This window comes from Leptonychotes weddellii, chromosome 10 (genome assembly GCF_054177405.1).
Source record: "Leptonychotes weddellii isolate Sample4059 chromosome 10, ASM5417740v2, whole genome shotgun sequence".
Classification (NCBI taxonomy): Eukaryota; Metazoa; Chordata; class Mammalia; order Carnivora; family Phocidae; genus Leptonychotes; species Leptonychotes weddellii.
Genome location: NC_138378.1, coordinates 21,624,615 through 21,645,780, shown reverse-complemented (window position 1 = coordinate 21,645,780; position 21,166 = coordinate 21,624,615). Strand labels below are relative to the sequence as shown.

The window sequence follows — 21,166 nt, the reverse complement described above, 5'->3', positions numbered from 1 at the left end:
GGGTGTGGGGAGGGCTGCCAGCGGGGCTGTCTCACACCAGTCTCAGCTCGCCACGGAACAGACTTGTGTGCTGTGGACCTGGGGTTCATTCTGGAAACCCACACCAGTATGTAGTATATGGGGGTGGTGTTCAAGGCCAAGTCCACCCTTTCCAGGCATTCAGTGTGGGCCCAGGATAGATTTCATAACAAAAAACATTTATTAAGTAGCCACAACCTAACAAATCCTGCTCCCCTGCTTCTTCCCCTATCCAGCATCGGAGGGGGCTCCCTGGTCTGCAGAGCCAAAAGAGTGGGGGCCCAAGGGGAGGTGCTCCTGGCTACTCCCCACTGGCCTTGCTGCCAGCCCCAGTTCCCCTCTGGTGCCAGAGCTACGGAACCCTGGACTCAAACCTCATTTGCCTGAGGACTCCTCTGCTGGCAACTCCGGCTCGAGGGCTGGGCCCAGCTCCTGGCCCTTCCACCCCCTGAAGTCCATGCAGCCCTGGGCCCAGCCAGGCCTACTTGAGCACAAGCATGGCCTCTGTGCCGTCCTTGGCAGTCAAGTAGAGCCCATGGGTGAGGTAGTACTCGCGCCGCAGGAAGGCATAGAAGTAATCCGAGATGAGCAGGATCTGCGGGGAGAGAGGAGCTGTGAGCAGTGCTGAGGAACCTCCCCCGGAACCTTGGGTTGCTGAGGGGCTAGGCAGGTGTTGGGGAGACCCTGCAAGGTCTTGCACTTCAGAAGTTGCCTGTACTGCCCCATCCCATCCCAACCCTGTGGGTTTATGCCACCTGCCCAAGCTCTGGCCTCTGAACTCCACAATGGTATGTCTGCACCCAGAGGCCCCTCTGCCTCACTGCTTGGGTGCCCAGGGGCTCCTCCACGGTACAGCTGAGCCCCTGTCAAAGCTGCTGCTCCCTGGGAGCCCTTACCCGCCCCCCCATCTTCCTTCCGGGTGCTGAGGCCACAGAATCACCTGACACTTCCACCTGCCGGACACAAGGCTGCTAAGTCCTGGCAGTTCTATATCCCAGACTCTCTCAGATCCACCCATTTCTACTTGTCCTTAGAGCTACCACCCTGGACAAAGCCACTGTCATCTAAACAACAGCAGTCTCCTCTTTGGGCTCCCTGGTCCCAAGCCTCCCACCCCTGTAACCCTCGCCACGTCCAGTCCATTCTCCCTAGCAGCCAGAGGTTGCTTTTCAGGACAAAATCTCATCCTGTTACTTCCCAGCTGAAAGGTCCTCTAAAGGCTTCCGAGGGCTCTTAAGGTGAAGATCAAACTCCTTTGGGGCTCTGAGGCCTTGCGCCTGGTCCCTCACCCTCTCTCCTGCTCCACCTCAGCTCCAGCGACACTGGCCTCTTTCCTCCTGCTGCAGGATCTCTGCTGTTCCCTCTGCCTGGAATGTTCCCTTCCTTTTCATCCAGTCAACATCTCCTTACCCTTCAGGTCTCAGGAAAGATCCTGATTCCTTAGAGAAGCCCTCCCACACCCCCCAGATTGGGTCATGGCCCCCATTAACCTCTATTTCTTAACACAAATTCATCCAGATTAGTTTTGCTTTCATCTGTGTGACTGCCTGATGGCTGTGGCTCCTCCCCTGGACTGGGAAGGTCCCCACGGGGTTCTGCCACCCTGGTATCCATGCCCAGCTCAGTCTGCCTTTCCTGTATGGGCCACAGAATTAAAAGGGCCCTAGAAGCTCAGGCTACCATCCCCCTGGCAGAGGCCTAGAGAGGAACAAGGACTTGCGCCATCTTACAATCCCATTACATCCCAAGACCCCCAGGGTCTGGGGCAGGAGGAGGGCAGAGGGGCTCACAACCCCAGGTCTCAGCCACTCAAGCCTCTTAGACCATAGCCACCTGTTGGCACAGATGAGAAGATGGAAGCCCAGAGCAGGGGGAACACCTGGCTAGGGTCTGTAGAGCAGGTCAGAGGTTGAGCTGAATCTGGCATCTTGGCCTCTGACCCACAGAGACTCCTGTCCTGGGCAGCCTCATACCGTGGGCAGGAAGAACATGGAGGGACCTGAAGGAAGAACTGAGGACCAACACCAGGGCTGGCCTCAGGACAAGGTCCTGCCATTTTATGACCAGAGGAGCCCATCTGGAAGGCTGATGGTCTCCATCTTATAGATGAGGAAACTGAGGCACAAAGGGTTCAATAGTTGGCCTAAGGCTACACCAGGAGAGCTGGCCTAGTGGCCATGACCCTGCAAGGCGACGCACCTGGGATCCAGTCTGCCACAGGGCAGAGAACTTGCAGCTGAGGGTATCAGTGGAGTAGACAGCCCAGGGAGCCCCGGAGGCCTTACCCCACAGCTGCTGGTGGAGGGCAGGTACCAGAGCAAAGCTGACCTCACAGCCTGCAGCCCCTTTCTCACCCAGGCCCAAGGTGCCCGGTCTGCAGATGGAGAGCCTGGAGCTGCGGCTGAGTGGGTGGGGGCTGACCCCCGAACCGGGTCCGATGAGGGTCAGATACAAAATCACAATTCACAATGAAACAAAAGGAACCAACTCCAGTGTCACACACAATCAGCTGCACAAGTATTAGAAAGTCAAAATACTAGGTATTAGGTCAAACCATATGAAATAGCCATTTCTGCAGATCAAAAATGGTTGAATACTGGAAATGTCGTACAGTTCAATCTAATATAAAATGGAAAAAAAAGTCAAGAAATACAAATAGCAGAGTATGCATGGTATTTAGAAGAACCAGAGCAAATAACTCTAAGGCCATAGGGAGCTATTCTATTTCCTTATAATCTTTAACATTGTGAAGTATGTATTTGTATTACATTGACTAAAATATCAATTTAAAAAAACAGCCAATAAATGACTGAATAAATAAATAAATGAGGGAGAATTCCTTTTGGAATCCTTACAGAAAAATTCCAATAACATATGTAGACATTCCCTCCTCCAGGAGGTGGAGCTTAATTCTTGCCTGCCTCCCCCCCACCCGACCCCCTGCCTGCGGGCAGGCCAGATGCAGTAACTCACTTCCAAAGAACAGTGCAGGGAAAGAGAAAATAGTAATTCTACACTGGAGAAGCCCCAAACACTGTCTTGAACAAATGATGAAGGGTAACATCAGTATGAGATCAGGTGGCTACCATGTACTGGGCATGGTACCTGAGCATTCCAAAAATCCAAACCACAGTCTTATGATGAGAAAAGCATCAGATAAACCCAAAGTGGGGACACTCTACAGGAGACCTGGCCAGTGCTCCTCAAGACTGTCCAGATCATGAGAAATTGGGACAGAGTGAAAAAGTGGGCAGAGGACACGGGAGAGACAGAACACATTAATGTGGTCCCCTGGCTCGGATCCTGGGTGTGGGGCATATGGGAACTTTCTGTATCTAAAGTTATTCTGAAATTTAGAGTTTATTTAAGGGGCACCTGGGTGGCTCAGTCAGTTAAGCGTCTGCCTTTGGCTCAGGTCATGATCCTGGGGTCCTCGGCTCAAGTCCTGTGTCAGGCTTCCTGCTCGGTGGGGAGCCTGCTTCTCCCTCTCCCCCTGCTTGTGCTCTCTCTCTCTCAAATAAATAAAATCTTTAAAAAAAAGTTTTAAAAAAGCAGCGTACTGGGGTGCCTGGGTGGCTCAGTTGGTTAAACATCTGACTTTTGATATCAGCTCAGGTCTGGATCTCAGGGTTGTGAGTTCAAGCCCTGCACTCGGCTCCACACTGGGTGTGGAGCCTACTTTAAAAAAAAGAAAATTAAAGAAAGCGATGTACTATTGTTATTTGCAATAATATAAATGAACCTCAAAAAATATGCTGCTGAATGAAAGGCAGCTTTGGAAAATGTACATGTTAAGAGTTGTGTTTTTCGGGCACCTGGGTGGCTCAGTTGGTTAAGCGACTGCCTTCGGCTCAGGTCATGATCCTGGAGTCCCGGGGTCGAGTCCCACGTCGGGCTCCCTGCTCAGCAGGGAGTCTGCCTCTCTCTCTGACCCTCCCCCCTCTCATGCTCTCTCTATCTCATTCTCTGTCTCAAATAAGTATATAAAATCTTAAAAAAAAAAAAGAGTTGTGTTTTTCACTGTATGTAAATTTCATATAAGAAAAATGTAAGTAAGTACTGAACTCTGGTTAATGATATACATGCTGAGATGTTTAGTAGGAAAATGCAGTGATGTCTGTACTTCACTTTGAAATATATTTTAAAAATAAGATGGATTGAGGAATGGATAATTTGTGATCACAAAAGTATAGTACAACATTAATGGTACAGTCTAGGTGGTAGGTATGTGGGTGTTCAATGTTCAGTCTTTCAACTTTGCTATGTCTGTGAAATTTTCCAGGATGAAGTGTCAGGGGAGGGTGGCATGGAGGGAAAGAGCCCTGTGTGCGGGCTTGGTCCGTCTGGAACCAAAGTCACTAGTCCTGATTGAGTGCCCTGCCCCCACAGGGAAGGCATCTTGTGGACACCAGGCTGGCCTGGAGGCTTGGCTCTTTCAGAGTGATGCCCCCAGCTGGTAGCAGGCTGGCCGAGACCACCTCTTCTGACCTTGAGGCTTGCCATTTGGGCTGAGAAGGGATTTCCCAGAGGCCGGGATTCAGGCAACACAGCAGCTGTAGACCCAGAGCCCCTTTGCTCAGTCTGGGCAGCAGGAGTTGGGTGAGGGGCAGTAGAAATAGCATGGGCGAGTTAGTGGCTGTGTGACCCTATGTAAGTCACTTTCCCTACCCTAAGGTGCATCTTCTGCATCTGTAAAGTGAGTGATAAACTAGTTTACCCACAATGGTGGCTCCTAGTCCTTGCTCCATTCCTCCATGTTTTCAGAGACCTGAAGAGCAGCCCATTCTTTTTTTTTTTTTTTTTTTTTTAAGATTTATTTATTTGAGAGAGACAGACAGAGAGAGAGAGCACACAGGGAGAGGGCGAGGGAGAAGCAGACTCCTTGCTGAGCGGGAGCCCTCTGCAGGGCTCAATCCCTGGACCCTGGGATCATGATCTGAGCCGAAGGCAGACGCTTAACCAACTGAGCCACCCAGGCGCCCCGGGCAGCCCATTCTTCAAAGCTGCCCTCGAGAACTATGACTGGACTCCTTGGCCTCTCTCCTGCCATCAACCACCAAGTCCTGCCAATCTCCTTCCTCAGACTTCCAACTCAGTCTCCTTGTCTCCCTCCCACTGCCATCTCTTGCTGGAAGGCGTCCTGCATCATCCTGGCCCCTCTTGATTCCCAGTGTCTGTCTGTCTGTCTCTCTCAATCTCTCCATCTCTCTCTGGGAGTCTCTTACGGTCTCTCTCAGTCACACACACACACACACACACGCACGCACACGCGCATGAACCCTTCACTTGCCTGCTCAGAAGCCTCTAGTGCCCCACTCTGCCCTGCACCACACCCACACGCCCCAGAAGCCCTGACCGCAGCCTGGTCCCGCAAACAGTGCTTGGATGGCCACGCCTCGCCGCCTCAGCTGGGCTGGAATGGCCCTTCCCACAGACAGCTCCTACGTATCCCTAGAGCAGGATCATCTGCATCTCCTGCCCCAGAGTCTTCCCTAAGCCCATGCTCACTTATGTCACCCCTGGGATGGAGTCACTTCCTGTTGCCCCACAACCAGACGGGCTGGCATCTGCTCCGGCTCTGGGACCCTGGGCCCGGCAGAGGGCTGGTGCTCTGGGAGTGGATTGCGGGTACCCAGCCCCTCGGCATTAGCCCAGTGAGGGCTCATCAGACCACTCTTCTCCACCGGCAGCCGTGAGGGCTGCAGGACTACCTTCTGGGCCACAATGAAGATGTAACAAGGTAGCGGATCAAAGGACGGCCAGGGGACAGGGAAGGATGCTTCACAACATGGAGTAAAATGGTCAGAACATGCTCCATCACAGGCTGGGAAAGCAACAACTTCTAGGTAGCCGCCCCGAGCCAGGCCCTTTAACAAAAAAGCATCATGAGGGCATGGGGGATGGGCAGACCAGGTGAAGGCGAGTGGGGGGTGGGGGTGGGGACAAGCTTCCTGTGGTGAGCAGGTCATGGGGATGAAGGGTACAGCATAGGGGCACCGTGGGTGGTAGGAGCACTGCATGGGGACACAGGGCAGCTGCCCTTGTGGTGAGCACAACAGAGCTGACAATCACTAGGTCATACACCTGAAACCCAACGTAACATGTGTGTCAACTACGAACAATGAATCATGGAACACTTCATCTAGAACTAATGATGTAATGTATGGGGATTAACATAAGAATAAAAAAAAAAAATTAAAAAAAAAACAAAAAACATGTGTGTCAACTACACCTCAATTAAAAAAAAAAAGCATACCATTGAATCTTCACAACGTTCTGGGGTAGGGCTTATAAGCCCCACTTACAGATGAGCAAACTCAGGGTCACAGGCGGGTAAGGGAAGCTTTAGGCTGCAATGTTAGTCCTGCCTGAGGCCCAAACCTTAGTTCTTCTCCGGCACCCCCAGAGTCCCTCCCAGTTAAGGATTCTGGGAGGGGTGAAAGGACTGCGCACCCACACATGTGGGTCCTGTTAGGGACCTATGCGAACCCGTGGTTACACTGACACTCCTGTTGAGGCTGTGCTCCCAGGTCCCAGCCCTGTCACTTAGCCAAGAAGACTGAGTTTTTTGGGGGGAAAGGCAAAGTAAGTATCAGAGCCCTTCGAGCCAGCAAGGCTGTTAATTCAGGGTGTCAGGGGCAGAGGGGCGGGGGGAAGGCTCTGAACAGACGCCTCAGCCGACACTGGCCCCTGGGCTGCCCCAGCTTCCCAGAGAAGCAGCTGCTCTCGCCATAGGCATGTCCCAGTTCCCAGGTCTCTTGCTTGGGCTGGAGATGCTGACCCCTGACAGCCGACCTGCACTTGGGGGAGCTCACGTGGTCATCACCATGGGCAAAGCACAGCATCCTCTGCCCACACCACCTCGGATCTTGGAATATGGGAGTAAGAGGGGCCGAGGGTCGACTTGTGGAGCTGGACGGGCTTTGGTGTGACCCAACTCAGGCCTGGATGGACACGTGTGGGAGGGGATGGTGAAGAAACAGAGCTCCACGCTCCAGCTCTAAAGATGCAAAACAGTGGGAAAATCACTGGACCTCCATCTCAGGGTCTGGAAGGTCACAAGGTAAGATCAAAGTCGCTATGATGGTAATTGTCATCTATGTGGCATTTTTCAATTCACAAAAGCTTTCCCCACCCAACTCCGTACTGAGTCCTCACAGCCAACCTTCTAGGCGGAGGACACGGAAGCTGCTAGCACCTCTCGCCAGGTTTCAACAGCCTCTCTGTGCTCCCGGTTCGGGTTCACACCCCTCACCTTTTCCCCTCCTGGCACGATGAGGTGTTCCAAGCAGGAATGGGATCCCAGTTATCCTCAGCCAAAACCCACAGGCTCAGCCTGCTCCTCAGCATGACAAGGCTCACACTCTCTGGCGGCGCCCACCAGGCCCGCGGGACGGCCTTCCGCACCCGCTTGCTCATGCTCTCCTCCCCACAGGTGTCACCACAGAGAGCCCAGTTAGCTCCTACCCACCCCCAGGCACCCCATGTACGGGCTGCCTCCCCACAGAAGCTTCCTTACCCACTGCAGCTCTGAGCTCCCCAGCCTTTTTACCCCATTCACGGCACCATCCGGCTGCCCCGGCCCTGCCTGGTTCCTTTTCTTTCTCTCCCTCAGACCATGGGCTCCCAGGAAGCAGAGCTGTGTCTCATTCACGTTCTGCTAGCAGAGTGCCTGGCACTTAGCAAGTGCCCAATATATGCAAACAAATTAATTAGGCCCAAGGAGTTAGAAGACTTGCCTAAGGCCAGTGAGCCAGGACAGATGGGGCTGGGAGTTACTGCAGAGGCCGGACCTCCAAAGCCCAGGCTTTCTGCTGGCCTTGCCTCCCTATATTTAGCTCAGGCTTTTCCTGTCACTCTGGCTGCAGGCGGGGAAGGGCCTGTGAGAGCCACGCTTGGGATGCTGAGCACCGAGCTAAAAGTCTGAGGATGGGGGGACAAAGGAATGAACGAAGACCTGGCAAAATGCCACCAGTGCGGAAGGCAAAGCACAGGCAGCTGGACGAGGGCAAGGACTCCAGCCTGGGCCACAGGTGCCTCCTGTCAGGAGGAACACCTCTTCCCACACACAGACTCAGGATTTTGCAGCCAGGATTACACAGACCCATGGAATTAAATCTGAAATGGGCCCTGGCTGTCCACAAATGGGGGTTACACACCACCCCACCACTGATGATCTGTCCCACACGTCCCCAAACATTTACTTCCTCATTGTCCCATTCCCCAGAATACACACCAGACCAACTGGAAGGCAATTCCAGGAGACAGGACTGTGCTTTCATGGGTGGAGTAAATAAGCCAGTCCTGAGCAGACCCAACACAAGAGGGCTGGTGCCCAGACCCCAGGGCTCCAGGCCCCCCTGGAGAACAAGAGCAGAGTGGCCAAAGCAAGGCCAGCCTTGGATCTACAGGGTCTGCACTACAAGGAGAAGGGACCGGAGCTGGCACCTCACAGTGAGGAGGCAGCAACTCATGGAATGTTCCAGACAAAGCTGGGACACTGTTTTGGACAGTAGGGAATCTATTTTAGACGTGGACATAGAATAGGAGTGGGGCTCTCAGGGTCAGCCACAGGCGAAGATGGGAAGGGGGTTCTGGTTCTGACACCCTAGGAATCCAGCAAGACCTGCCACAGGCCCAGCTTTGTCCTAACAGATGCTAGAAGTGGGAGGTTAGGGTACACAGGATTATATGGGATCACTGGTCATAAAACGTGGTTTTTGGATCCCAGCTCATTCCGTTTATTCATCAATGAACAGTCACTGAATATTCTTGGTGCTGGGGATATAGTCGTGAGCAAGATAGACCTGGGGCTGACCTCATGGAACCCCCTGTCTAGCAAGAGGACGTGAGAAACAAGAGCATGAATAAACACCCCCCTCAGAGCTTGGGAACTTGCAAGCCTCTGCTTTCTCATTGGCACCAGGAGAGGAGAATACTAGTGCCTCCTTCAAAGGGCTGTTATAAGGACTAAGTGAATTCCTTATGATAAAAATAAGGGAAAGCAGCTTACAGGGCCCCGAGGAGGGGAGCAGCTGCGTCAACTGTGGTGAGGAGCTTCCTTCTTACACAAACAGGGAAAGATCGCCAAGATGTTTTATTAAAAGGAAAAAGTCATATTTCATCATGATGCCAATAATAAAACACCCACACAAATAAAACTCTTCCCCAGGAGCGTACAAGTACATGCGAGTGCACAAGGAAAGGTTCAGAAGGCCACACAAGCACATGATCCAGAAGATTAAAGGGATCATATGGGCCTGGCCCCTAGCAGGCACTCTTTAAACATGAGCCACTATTAATTATAATTTTAGGAAGAGATTTCCTCATGTTCCCTGTTTTTAAGATGAATGGGGGTGAGTGGGATGTTTTTATCTTACTCATTCAAAAAAGCTAAATTTAGACACATTACTTTTTTTGTTTGTTAAAGTAGACTCCACACCCAGCATGGAACCCAGCATGGAGCCCAGCATGGAGCCCAGCATGGGGCCTGAACTCATAACCCTGAGATCAAGACCTGAGCTGAGATCAGGAGTCGGATGCTTAACCAACTGAGCCACCCAGGTGCCCCTCAACATATTAATTTTGATTTATATGTAATCCTTGATGACTATTTTTCTTCTGCTGGTCACTGACCTACAGGAGAAAAGAGAAAAAAAAAAAAGAGAAGTTTGTTCTTCTTTCCGTTTATCGGTCTGAATGTTTCCCTCGGGATTTGCTCTGGCTACCTGAAGAGCAGGTCACGGGTGCTACTTCTCATATCAACATATGAATAATGGCAACAGGACCCACACATGCCCTATCCTCTCAACACCCAGGGAGGCTGGGTTATCAAGCCTGGTTTTAAGAAAACTGCAACCCAGAGAAGTCACTTGCTGAAGGTCACACTGTGAGGAAGTAAAAAAGGACCTCAACCAATCAATCTAGCTCAACCATTCCTTCTCCCCAGTCTTTCTTGTGTATGTGTGTGTGCCACACACACCCATGGATGTTTTACTGTTGTCATTTCCTGGTTACTGACTTTGAGGCACAATTATAATTAACAAATGATCCATGCCACAAACTGTAAACTACTTAATGGCCCCAGGGGAAAGGATGGAGCCTAAGTCACTGGTTTACCTGCCAGTATTACTAAGAATTTTTTTTTTTTTTTAAAGATTTATTTATTCACTTGAGAGAGTGAGAATGAGAGAGAGAGAGGGAGTACATGAGAGGGAGGAGGGTCAGAGGGAGAAGCAGGCTCCTCGCTGAGCAGGGGGCCCGATGTGGGACTCGATCCAGGGACTCCAGGATCATGACCTGAGCTGAAGGCAGTCGCTTAACCAACTGAGCCCCCCAGGCGCCCCTATTACTAAGAATTTATCAGTAGTTTGTCATATCACAGAGTGTGGCACTGACCAACTCAAACAGAGCAGGACCTAAAAATCTACGGGTCAAGATGTTCTCCACATTCAATTCCGCACTCACCAGCGACAGACTGGGCTCTGGATGCCTGCTGCAAATCCATGCTCATCTGGTTCCCAGGACAGCTCTGGTCTGTCTTGCCCAGGGAGGGGAGAGGGAGGACCAGGGGACTTTAAGGTATCGTCCCAGCTAGAAGAGCTGAGAAAAGCCAGCCATGGGACTGAAGACATGTCCCCAAATGCCCTACATTGCAACTGAAGCACTGATTGTAGGTCAGATGGAAGCAAGGGCTGGTTTGATCTGTGGGGGACACGTAGCGGCTTCCCCAGCCACAGAGACCAGGTTCTGACAGAAGCCGGAGAAGGGTTAGGGACAGAGCTGCTACCCACTAACCTCGGCCGGTGGGGGCGACTTGGCCCCCCCACCTGCCCACCTCCCACACCTCTTGTTCTCCAGGTCTGAAAGGCCCAGCTGCTATTCCTTGCTCCCCAGGGCTTTCATGACCACTCACAACAGGAAAGGGGATCTTGTTCCCGCTGGATTCTTCCAGTGGTTACTCTGCACACTGGGCCCTTAATCACGCCCCGTTCTCCCTGGCCATCTCTGGTTCATTCACTCATTCAGCAACTGTTGCTAAACTGCTCTATGCCAAGCACAGAGCTGGTAGCTGGGGCCCCTGCAGTGGGAAGGACAGGCTGATCTCTGTTCGCATGAAGTGCAGAGGCTAATAGGGGAGGCAGAGAGAGAAATAATAATATAAACTTATAAGCCGGGAGAGTGCTAGGAAGGAAACAAACAGGCTAAGAAGGAGACAGTGGAGCAGGGGAACCTCACGGAAGGCCTTTTTAAGGAGGGGACACTTAACAGTGACTAAAATTCTGTCTCATATTTGTGCTCTGTGGCTCCCAACAGCCTGAGGCAGGTGCGTCTAACCTCACGACGGGCACTCTTCTGCTCAGTCAATGCTCCAGGACAGTGAGAGGACTTGAGCGACTGCCTTGGTGAGTAAGTGCCCCCATGTGATGTGTCCCTTCAGGGATCTGGCAGCAGCCGCCACAGAGCCCGAACAAAGCCAGCAGTCCCAGAAAACATCTGACCCGACAAAGTTGTCTGACTCAAGAGTCCAGATCCGAGGCGGCCGATGACACAGGTGTGTGATGTCTGCACTTGGGCCACAGCTGGGAGGCCTGGAGGCTGGTCTGACCTGTCTGAAGGGCAACGTGGCAGTATCTGCCAAAATGCACAAGGCCCATGTCCTCTGACCCAGTAAATCTCACCACCTGGAGTCTGTCCTGAGAAAACACTGGCCTGTGTGTACAAGGTTATGTGGAGGGATGCCCAGGGCTCTTCCATTTATAGCAGAAAACCAGAAGCAGCCTCGATGTCCATCAGCAGGAGCCTACCTAGTCAAATCAATCAAGTTCCTTCTGCCCATGGGCTCTTGGAACCAATATCAAGAGGGGATCATCAAGTGAAACGCTGCAAGTCCAAGAGCGGTGTCCAGAATAGGAGGCCATTTCTTCATGTACACAAACAAGCTCAGCATGCATGCATGCGTACTGACAGTGGTCATAAATGCACAGACAACATCTGCAAAGACACCCCACACCGATCCCAATCATGATGTCTGCCCGGGGTGGGAAGAGAGGGGGACCCTAGGGGCCCTTTTCATTCCGTAAGCTTCTATTTTGTTTGATTTCTTTTCCCAGCAATAATGAATTCATGTATTACTTGTCTGATTAAAAGTAAATTTTTAAAAGATTAAAAAAAAAAAGGTAAAAAGACAACGTCAAGGCTCAGCCTGGTTTTTCTCCACAGCTCAGTCACCAACTAGCACACTCCATGTAGTTGGCCTTTCGTTCCTACCCCCAGTCCCATCTTCCAACGGTCCAGTCTCTCCTGCCTTCAATGGTCCCTGAGCACTTGCAAACATCTCCCCTACCATCGACGGAGACCCTTCCCTCACAAAGGCAGCCACAGGGAAAAAAGCAGTCATCTGGCAAGTTCCATGAATACCTCGTCATCACTGCAACTGTAGTCCTGACCCACACCTGACACTCATGACCCAACGACAAGCTGTGGACTATTTCAGCAGATCTTTTGCCAAACTCCGCAGAGGCCCAGGGCGGGCCCAATGCCTTCACACGCCAGCCATCACTTTCCAAAGATAATTAAAGGGATTTCAGCAAGACAGAAGGGCCAGAACAACCTTTTGGATTTCCTAGAGTATGAAGTCGAATCCTGCACATTTCTGTTTAGGCAGGCCACAGGAGGAGCTGAGCATCCACCATGACTAACCTGTGTGTGACAGACAGGATGGACCCTCCAGCACGGTCCCACCCAGGCTACAGGGCCCTCCTCTCTCTTCCTGCTGTTCACAAACCAGGATAAACAACCGGGCTAGACAAGAATTGTGCAGAAAGGTCTGTGCAGGAAATACCAGACCCATCACTCACTGCGAAAGCCCAAGCTCCTCCCCTCTTCTTTCCCAGCAGCTAACCTTGGAGGCAAGGCTCTCCCTGGGGACCATTCCCTGGCATCATTTGTCTCCCCAGTCGCCTGGCTTCCCATCCAGTCCATCAAGCAGAGGAAATGCCTGGCCGTGCCAACGGCAATTAAAGTGGTAAATGGGACAACTGATTCTCCTAAGACCCCACAAGGAAGATGGAGCTGACCTAAGGGAACTTCAGAGAAGTGTGCTGGACCACCTGCAGCAGAATCTCTGGGAAAACTTATAAAAACCACAAATTCCTGACCCTGTTTTCCGTATCTATTGGGAGTGGGATCAGGGAATCTGGGGGGTTTTTTTGTTTGCTTTTTTGGACGAAGCTGTGTAATTGTGGTAGTCACAACATATCTATAGGATTTAAAACATTACCAGGGCATCTGCATTCTTAACAACCCCCCCTCACCCCGATTCTGAGAAGCATTGCTCTGGGGCACCCAGGGAGGGCCTTTCCCTGGGTCAGGAGGAGATCGGAGCTCCCAGCTATACCTCTCATTCTCTGACCCCCTGCGGCCTCCTCACCCGCTACTCCCAGTCCCATGATTTCTGCTCCGACTGACCCAACAGCTAGACTGAACTAGTTCTCATCTCCCTGCCTTTGCTCCTGCTGTCCCAGTCTGGAAAGTCTCTCCTCCCCTTATCCCTGTTCCCTGCCCCCCCCCCGGCCCCCACTGCCCCCGCTACAGTGCCACGCAGCCCAGGGGCTGTTACAGAAAGAGGGGAGCCTCAGAAACGGAGCCTTCCCTGAATTTGGTTCTTGGCTCCTCCAACGACCTTGGGCAAGAGACAACCTGTGTGAACAAGCCTTGGTTGCATTTGTAAAGCAGTGATAACACCATCTCACAGGCTTGCAGGGAGAATGCACTGGGGCGATGGCTCAGCATGGTGCCCAATAAATGCTGGCCGAACTCAGCTTTTCTGCTGCTCTCTTCTTTAATCTTCTCTACTGGACCAGGAGCTACTTCAGGGGAAGAATGGTCCCCTCACTCACGTCCAAATGCCTAGTTTGCAGAACCCACGGCCTTTGCTGAACGTCTGAAGCTACAAAACAAATCCCTGTCCCCGTGTAGACCTGGACTCTTACCTGCCCAACGTTGAAGGTCAGCGTGATGGCATAAAAGAAATTAGAGTTGGCACTTCCCGCATAAATCCAGAGGTGCCACAAGACAGGGAAGAGCAGGGAGCAGACGATAATGATGCAGACGAGGACAAAGATATTTCTGAGGACTGCAAAGACAGATGGTCATAGTTAGCCGAATGCTGATTCTTCTCGGCACCCTTTCTTGGGGGGATGGCCCCACAGGACGCAGAGGCCCAGGGAGAGTCTGGTGTAGCTCAGAGGCAGAAATCCTCCCCCCAGACTCAGAGGCTCTGTGGTGCCAAGAGGCAAGCCTCAGACCCTTGAGTCAATGGCTTCCCATGGCCAAAGCCGGTGGGAAGTCCTAGGTTTGGTCTCTGCACCTCCCACTGTGGGCCTGGATGGCTACCATCGGCAAGACTGTGAAGGCCTCTGGGCACCGCAACGGGGGCATTTCAGCAAGACAATGGAGTGTCCAAGGGTAATTCCTTCCTGCTCCCCAAGCAGGGTGCTGTCTGCCCACATGGGATCATAGAAGGGAACAGCAGCATGAACCCATGGAGGTTAGAGGCCCCCTCCCCCACATAGGGTCTCTATGGTGCCACAGCCCTGGGTCTTAGGAACATGTTTTCCATTTTCCTTAATTCATGTCTTAGGTTCCCTGCCTTTCTCTTCAAATGTCCTTTACTTTTCCTTAGATGATTTGAAAAACTCTTTTGACACCCTCTCTGTCTGACATCATCCCCCCACACCCCCACACTCCCAAAGGGATTATAGAATCCCAAATCCCACCAGGGGGGAAGCTCTCCTAGAAACCCCAGGGAGGACCGGAAACTCAGGCTGGTACTGGCAGGCAGGTGGGGTGCAGCTAGAGGGGAAGGAGCAGGACAGTGTACCCAAACTTGGCCTTAGAAAGGCAAAGACCTTGGTTAAAATCCCTGCTCCGCCAGCAAGTTTCTCTAAGTCTCAGCTTGCCCATCTCTAAAGTAGGGCTAAAATGCCTACTCTCAGGTGGCTTACATGGATTAAGCAAGATGTGTGAAAAACCTGGCACGATGTATTCCTGAGTATTTTCTATGGCTGCTATAACAGATCACCACAAATGTAGTGGCTTAAACAGTATACAGTTTATCTTATCGTTCTGGAGGTCAGAAGTCCAGGACAGGCCTCACAGGCTAAAATCAAGGCACAACCCCCTCGCAACCCCCTTCCCGCTTCAACCAGCAAGGCCAGAGTAAGTCCCTTCCTACGCTGCAGCACACTGACCTCTTTTGCTTCCTTCCCTCTTCCACTTTTTTTTTAGAAAATAGACTTTGGAGTAGTTTTAGGTTCACAGCAAAACTGTGGAAGAGATCCCCCATGTGCCCCTTGCCTCCAAGCCCTTCTATTTTTTTTTTTTTTTAATTTGACAGAGATGGGGGAACACAAGCAGGGGGAGTGGGAGAGGGAGAAGCAGGCTCCCGCTGAGCAGGGAGCCCGATGAGGGGCTCGATCCCAGGACCCCGGGATCATGACCTGGGCCGAAGGCAGACACTTAACCAACGCCACCCAGGCGCCCCAAGCCCTTCTACTTTTTAAGGGCCCTTGTGGATTACACTGGGTCTACCTGCAGATAAGCCTCCAGGCTAATCTCCCCATCTGAACATCCTTAACTTTAAATCCTTTTGCCACATAAAGTAATATGTTCACAGGCTCTGGGGATGATGTGGACATCTTTGTGGGGAGGGCAGCATTAATCTGCCTATCATACTGTGCTTCCCCCTGCCTTTTAACTCAATAAGGGGTATCTGACAGTAGGATTATATGCTATTTTTATATCTTTCTTTACACTTTATTGTATTTTTAAAGAAACTAGTAAGTATTATTTAAAATAAACTAATGAGGGCGCCTGGGTGGCTCAGCTGTTGGGTGTCTGCCTTCGGCTCAGGTCATGATCTCAGGGTCCTGGAATCGAGCCCCGCATCGGGCTCCCTGCTTGGTGGGAGGCCTGCTTCTCCCTCTCCCACTCCCCCTGCTTGTGTTCCCTCTCTCGCTGTGTCTCTGTCAAAAAAGTAAATAAAATCTTAAAAAAAAACAAAACAACTTACCAATGGATCTGGGTCCCAGCAGGCACTTAATGAACAGAAGTTCCCTACCCCTCTCTGATCCTGACCTTCAGGAAATCCCTTCTTCCAAATCAGAGTTTGGGGAGATTTCAGAGATGGGGAACCTCCCGAACATTAAGGTTGTTTGTCTTGGTTGTACAGAAACTTGGTAGAACTGCTATACCAGGGATTCATGCATCGGAAGGGGGACTGGATTACACATGCGAATCTCAATTCTGGCTGCAAAATAAAATCACGGGGGAGCCCCACCTGGTCTGAGTCAATCAGAGTCTCTAGGGGTGGGGCCTGGGCATCCATAGTCATTTGTTAACAGCTTCCCTGGTGATTCCAATTTGCAGCCAAGGCTTCAAAGCGTGGGATTACAGCTGCAGACCCTTGGCAAATAAGAGGCCCAGACCAGTCTGCAACAGAGATTTCACTGGTCTGTGTCACGGTGATGATAACCAGAACAAGGTAGTTCAGAGTTCCTGTTAAAGGTGAATGTTTTGAACTTAAGATTCATGAGAAATGAAAGGTGTCTCTTTGTTGCTTGTTGTTGTTGTGAAAAAGTCCTTTCTTTTATGAAATGGGGATGAATGGCTGGCAGTTGACTATTTTAATGTCTTTAGCAAAATAAGAAGTTGGCAACTCTGTCATCAGAGTTTTTAAAAAAGTATTAGTGGTCTGTGAACTCCCACAATTTGGAAACACTGGCCTGGAGTGCTTAGGGGTCCTCTTTTCTGACCTGAAATTTCCATGATTCTGGGTTTTCAAAGCAGGGACGGACCTGACTCAAGTCTTCCTGAGACTTCCTTGCTCCCAGAACAAGAAGTCTGGGAAAGGGGATACATGCATTGAGAATTACTAGTAGGGCGCCTGGGTGGCTCAGTTGGTTAAGCGACTGCCTTTGCCTCAGGTCATGATCCTGGGGTCCCAGGATCGAGTCCCACATTGGGCTCCCTGCTCAGCAGGGAGTCTGCTTCTCCCTCTGACCCTCCTCCCTCTCGTGCTCTCTCTCATTCTCTCTCTCGCAAATAAAAAAAAAGAATTACTAGTAAACAATGTTACAACCTCAAGAAAGGAGAACAAATCTATTTGCCATTCCTCCACTCCCACATCACTGTTTACATTTCTCAGTGGTTCTTTTTTTTTAAAGATTTATTTATTTATTTTAGGGGTGGGGGCGAAGGGGCGAGAGAGTTTTTTTTAAAGATTTTATTTATTTATTTGACAGAGAGTGCGCGCACGAACAGGTGGAGTGGCATGCAGAGGGAGAGGGAGAAGCAGTGCCTCCCCACCACAGAGTAGAGAGCCCGACTCAGGGCTCGATCCTAAGATCCTGGGATCATGACCCGAGCTGAAGGCAGCCGATTAACCAACTGAGCCACCCAGGCGCCCTGCTAGAGAGAGTCTTAAGCAGACTCCGTGCTGAGTGTGGAGCCCAAAGCAGGGCTCGATTCCACAACCCTGAGATCACAACCTGAGCCGAAACGAAGCGTCAGATGCCCCTCTCAGCGGTTCTTTCTGATCCCCTGGAAATTATTTTGCTGAAAAAGATAGACGCTATTCCTAAAACAAAACTCCTATGGCCTGACAGCCCAGGTAGGTCATTGTTCCTTGCCTTGCCACTCTGGATTTCAGACAGGGTGACAAGAAGGTGACAAAGTGCACAGAGACTAGGAGAGGCTCCCATGCAGCTCCCGGCTGCAATTATAGACAGTTCCCATGTGCCTTGAGGAACTGTCACCAGCATCCAGTTGGCTTCTGGCCTGTGATGACCTTTGCAGGAACAGGGAGCTGCTACTCACTTTTGCTGGCTGACAGGCCAGAGGACTAAAGCTATATGCCAGAGCACACGGTGCTGGGGACCTGGGGCACAGGACAGCTTGTTCCAGGCACCAGGTGTCAGAGATGTCAGAGATGACCAGGGCCTGATGAGACGAAAGGCTCACCCTTCATCAGACTTACTGGGTCAGAGGGAATCAGATTCCCCACCACACTCACAGGGTGGCTTATCCAGTCTCTGCCTCTGTTACTGACAAACTGAAACTTCAGGCAAGTCCCCTTCCCTCTCTGAGCCTCAGGTGTTCAGAAATAAAATTCTAGGGGCGCCTGGGTGGCTCAGTCAGTTAAGCGGCTGCCTTCAGCTCAGGCTCAGGGCATGATCTCGGGGTCCTGGGATCGAGCCCCATGTTGGGCTCAGCAAGGAGTCTGCTTCTGCCCACCCCCCCACTAGTACTCACTTTCTCTCTCCCTCTCTCAAATAAATAAATAAAATCTTTAAGGAAAAAAAAAAGAAATAAAACTCCACTTGAAGAAGCCAGCCCCACTGGGAGGAGCACAGAGGGGACCGGGAGCTTCAAAGGTGCTTATTGTATTATTATTCTCTATAACTTGTATGTTTTTTATCCATATTCTTTTATCTTTATGCAAAAGTTAATAAAAACAAAACACATACTACACACATATGCCGCCTCTGGTAACTGGCTCTTTGGACCGGGCCACCGCAGACTAGCATGGGCTCTGCCAGCAGGCGGTTCCCTAACACCGCAATTGTGTGTGTGTATGACTCATCCTGGCCCCAAGCACCAAAGAGTCCCTGTGTCTGGGGCCTGCATTCAGAGCAGGGCCCACATACCTGTTCTTCTCCCCACTGGCCAGGACAGGAAAACAAAAAGGTGAATGTGTGAGCAGGCAGGTTAGCACTGGCAACTAATGTTTAAACTGAATTCTTAAGCCCATTACAAGTGTGAATATATCCAACCTAGACTTACAGACTTCTCCGAGTCTCCGCCCACAGGTCCAAAGGACTCGGCTGCAGATGCTCCTGGCTGAATGCAATGACGCATGGCTGTCATACCCCACACAGATACCCTGAGCACAAGTATTCTCTGCCACAGGAGCTGGCCATGGAGGGGGGCAGCCAACGCTCCATGCAGGATCTTTGGTCAAGCTGAACTGTAAACTGCTTGCCCAGCCAGCCAGCTACAGCCTCTATTAGATCATCTAGGTTTCTAGAAACCCCATCCTTGTTTTCTCTGCCTCAACCCCAGAGGGCATAAAATAGCTTATTTCAAGTTTTGAAAAATATGTTTATTCCAATGACTCTGACTACTTAGCCTGAAGCTTTGGTCACGGAACTCTGCAGGGGGCCCCCTGCATGATTATTGCCGGTGATAACTGCAGCGCTCTTTACATATATTCTTTCTCAAACTTAAAACACTCATTGGAAGATATTCTCCCCATTTGACAGATTAAAAACCCAGAGACTCAGAAAGGTTCGATGAATTTCCTAAAACAGATAGCTAGTAATGGGAAAGCCAGGATCCAAATTCAAGTCTTTCTGGCTCCAGGCCGTGTTCAGGAATACGGGATGAAGGATTAACCAAGAGCAAGAGGTGCCCCGTGTGGGACAGCCAGCTAAGAAAACAATGACTCTACTTTTGGGGAAAGAGGATCAATGTACCCAAGACCCACCCTGTCACAATCTGGGGCATGCTGACATGTTTGGTGGCCTCATGACTTGTCACTGGCCACCCTGCTGCGGGGCACCAGGCTGACTGTAAGCCTGCTGGGCTGGGTGATTCTTATCTATGCAATGAGGATGTCACAGGCAGAAGACACCAGCCACTTCCTTCTCTCAGGCAGGTCGGACTGGTCACTGCCCCACAGGTCACCACCTGCAAGGGCAGCCCAGGCTTGGCCCGCCCTCTCTGCTGTTTACCTTCGCTCAGAGGCCCCGGCTTACAGGTAGGTTTCTTTCTAGCAGCTGGTCGGTTTCACTTCCTGGTTGACACCCAGACAGCCCCAAATAATAACAAAGATTTACTTCCTCTGAAGCCTGCCCTCCCCAGGTTCATTCTTGACATCTTGCTGGGCACCCACTGTAGGCAAGGAAAATTCTACAGCTCCCTTCCCATTTTAGTTTAGAGAATCAAGTGGTGTTGGGCCACGGACATTGCCTCTTTATTGGGGAGGCTGAAAAAACCCATCCAGAAACACCTGCTGAGCTGTGGGTCAGGTCTGAGCCTGGGTGCTGGGGACACAGAGGTGAGTGAATCATCAGCCTACCCTCAGGAAGCCCATTATGCTGAAAAGAGCCCTCACAGAGGGCTAAGAGTCCAACTGAGGAAAATCCTGGGGGCCTAGGAGGCAGGGGGAGGGGGACGGTTAGAGCTGAAGGGGTTTTCAGAGCAGGCAGCTGTGCAGTGCTGCCATCTGCCTTCTGTGGACATTTAGGTGCAGTGCTGGGAAGCGGTCCAAAGCCCAAGGTCTAGTGTTCCACTGTCCAATACGGTACCTACCAGCCACGTGTGACTTCTTAAATTTAAATAAATTTCAATTAAAAATTGAGTTTCTGAGTCACACCAGTGGCTATTCTATTGGACTGTGCAGATAAAGGACATTTCCATCATCACAGAAAGTCCTACTGGACAGCACTAGCTAGAAGCTCATGGCCAGCCCTTCCACTTACCTATCACGTAACCTTGAACAAGTGGCTCTACCTTCCTGAACCTCAGTTTTCTCATCTGCAAAATGGTGATATTTTCCCACCAAGGCTGGTGTGAAGATAAACTGACCTAATGCACATAACACTCTTAGAACCACAGTGGCCAGGTAGCTACCGAGTAAGTGCTCAAAAAATGGTGGTTATTTGGGGGCGCCTGGCTGGCTCAGTCAGTTAAACATCGGACTCCTGGTTTCAGCTCTTCGGCTCAGGTTGTGATCTTATGGGTCGTGGGATAGAGCTCCGAGTCCCTGTCGGGCTTTGTACTCAGCAGGGGGTCTGCTTAAGATTCTCTCCCTCTGCCCCTCCCCCTACTCTCTGACTCTCACTCTCTCTCAAAAAACAAAATCTTTTTTTTTTTTTAAGATTTTATTTATTTATTTGACAGAGAGAGAGATAGCGAGAGCAGGAACACAAGCAGGGAGAGTGGGAGAGGGAGAAGCAGGTTCCCCGCTGAGCAGGGAGCCCGATGTGGGACTCGATCCCAGAACCCTGGGATCATGACCTGAGCCGAAGGCAGACACTTAACGACTGAGCCACCCAGGCGACCCAAAAAACAAAATCTTTTA

The 21,166-nt window shown here is 51.1% G+C and overlaps 1 protein-coding gene across 3 annotated transcripts in view; it reads right to left on the bottom strand.

Annotated features, from left to right (window-relative positions):
* Window positions 1-176: 176 nt before the first annotated feature.
* Window positions 177-21,166, bottom strand: part of PIGU (phosphatidylinositol glycan anchor biosynthesis class U) — an 86,833-nt gene continuing 65,843 nt past the window's right edge. For 2 of the 3 annotated variants that reach the window (XM_081832956.1, XM_081832957.1), the window contains 2 exons: window positions 14,013-14,155; window positions 177-613 (listed from right to left, as the gene is read on the bottom strand). In XM_081832956.1, the coding sequence (XP_081689082.1) occupies window positions 500-613; window positions 14,013-14,155 (257 nt within the window). In that variant the 3' untranslated portion in view covers window positions 177-499. Of the gene's footprint in view, window positions 614-9,097; window positions 9,655-14,012; window positions 14,156-21,166 lie in introns of those variants that run through there. The other variant, XM_081832955.1, reaches the window with a different exon arrangement.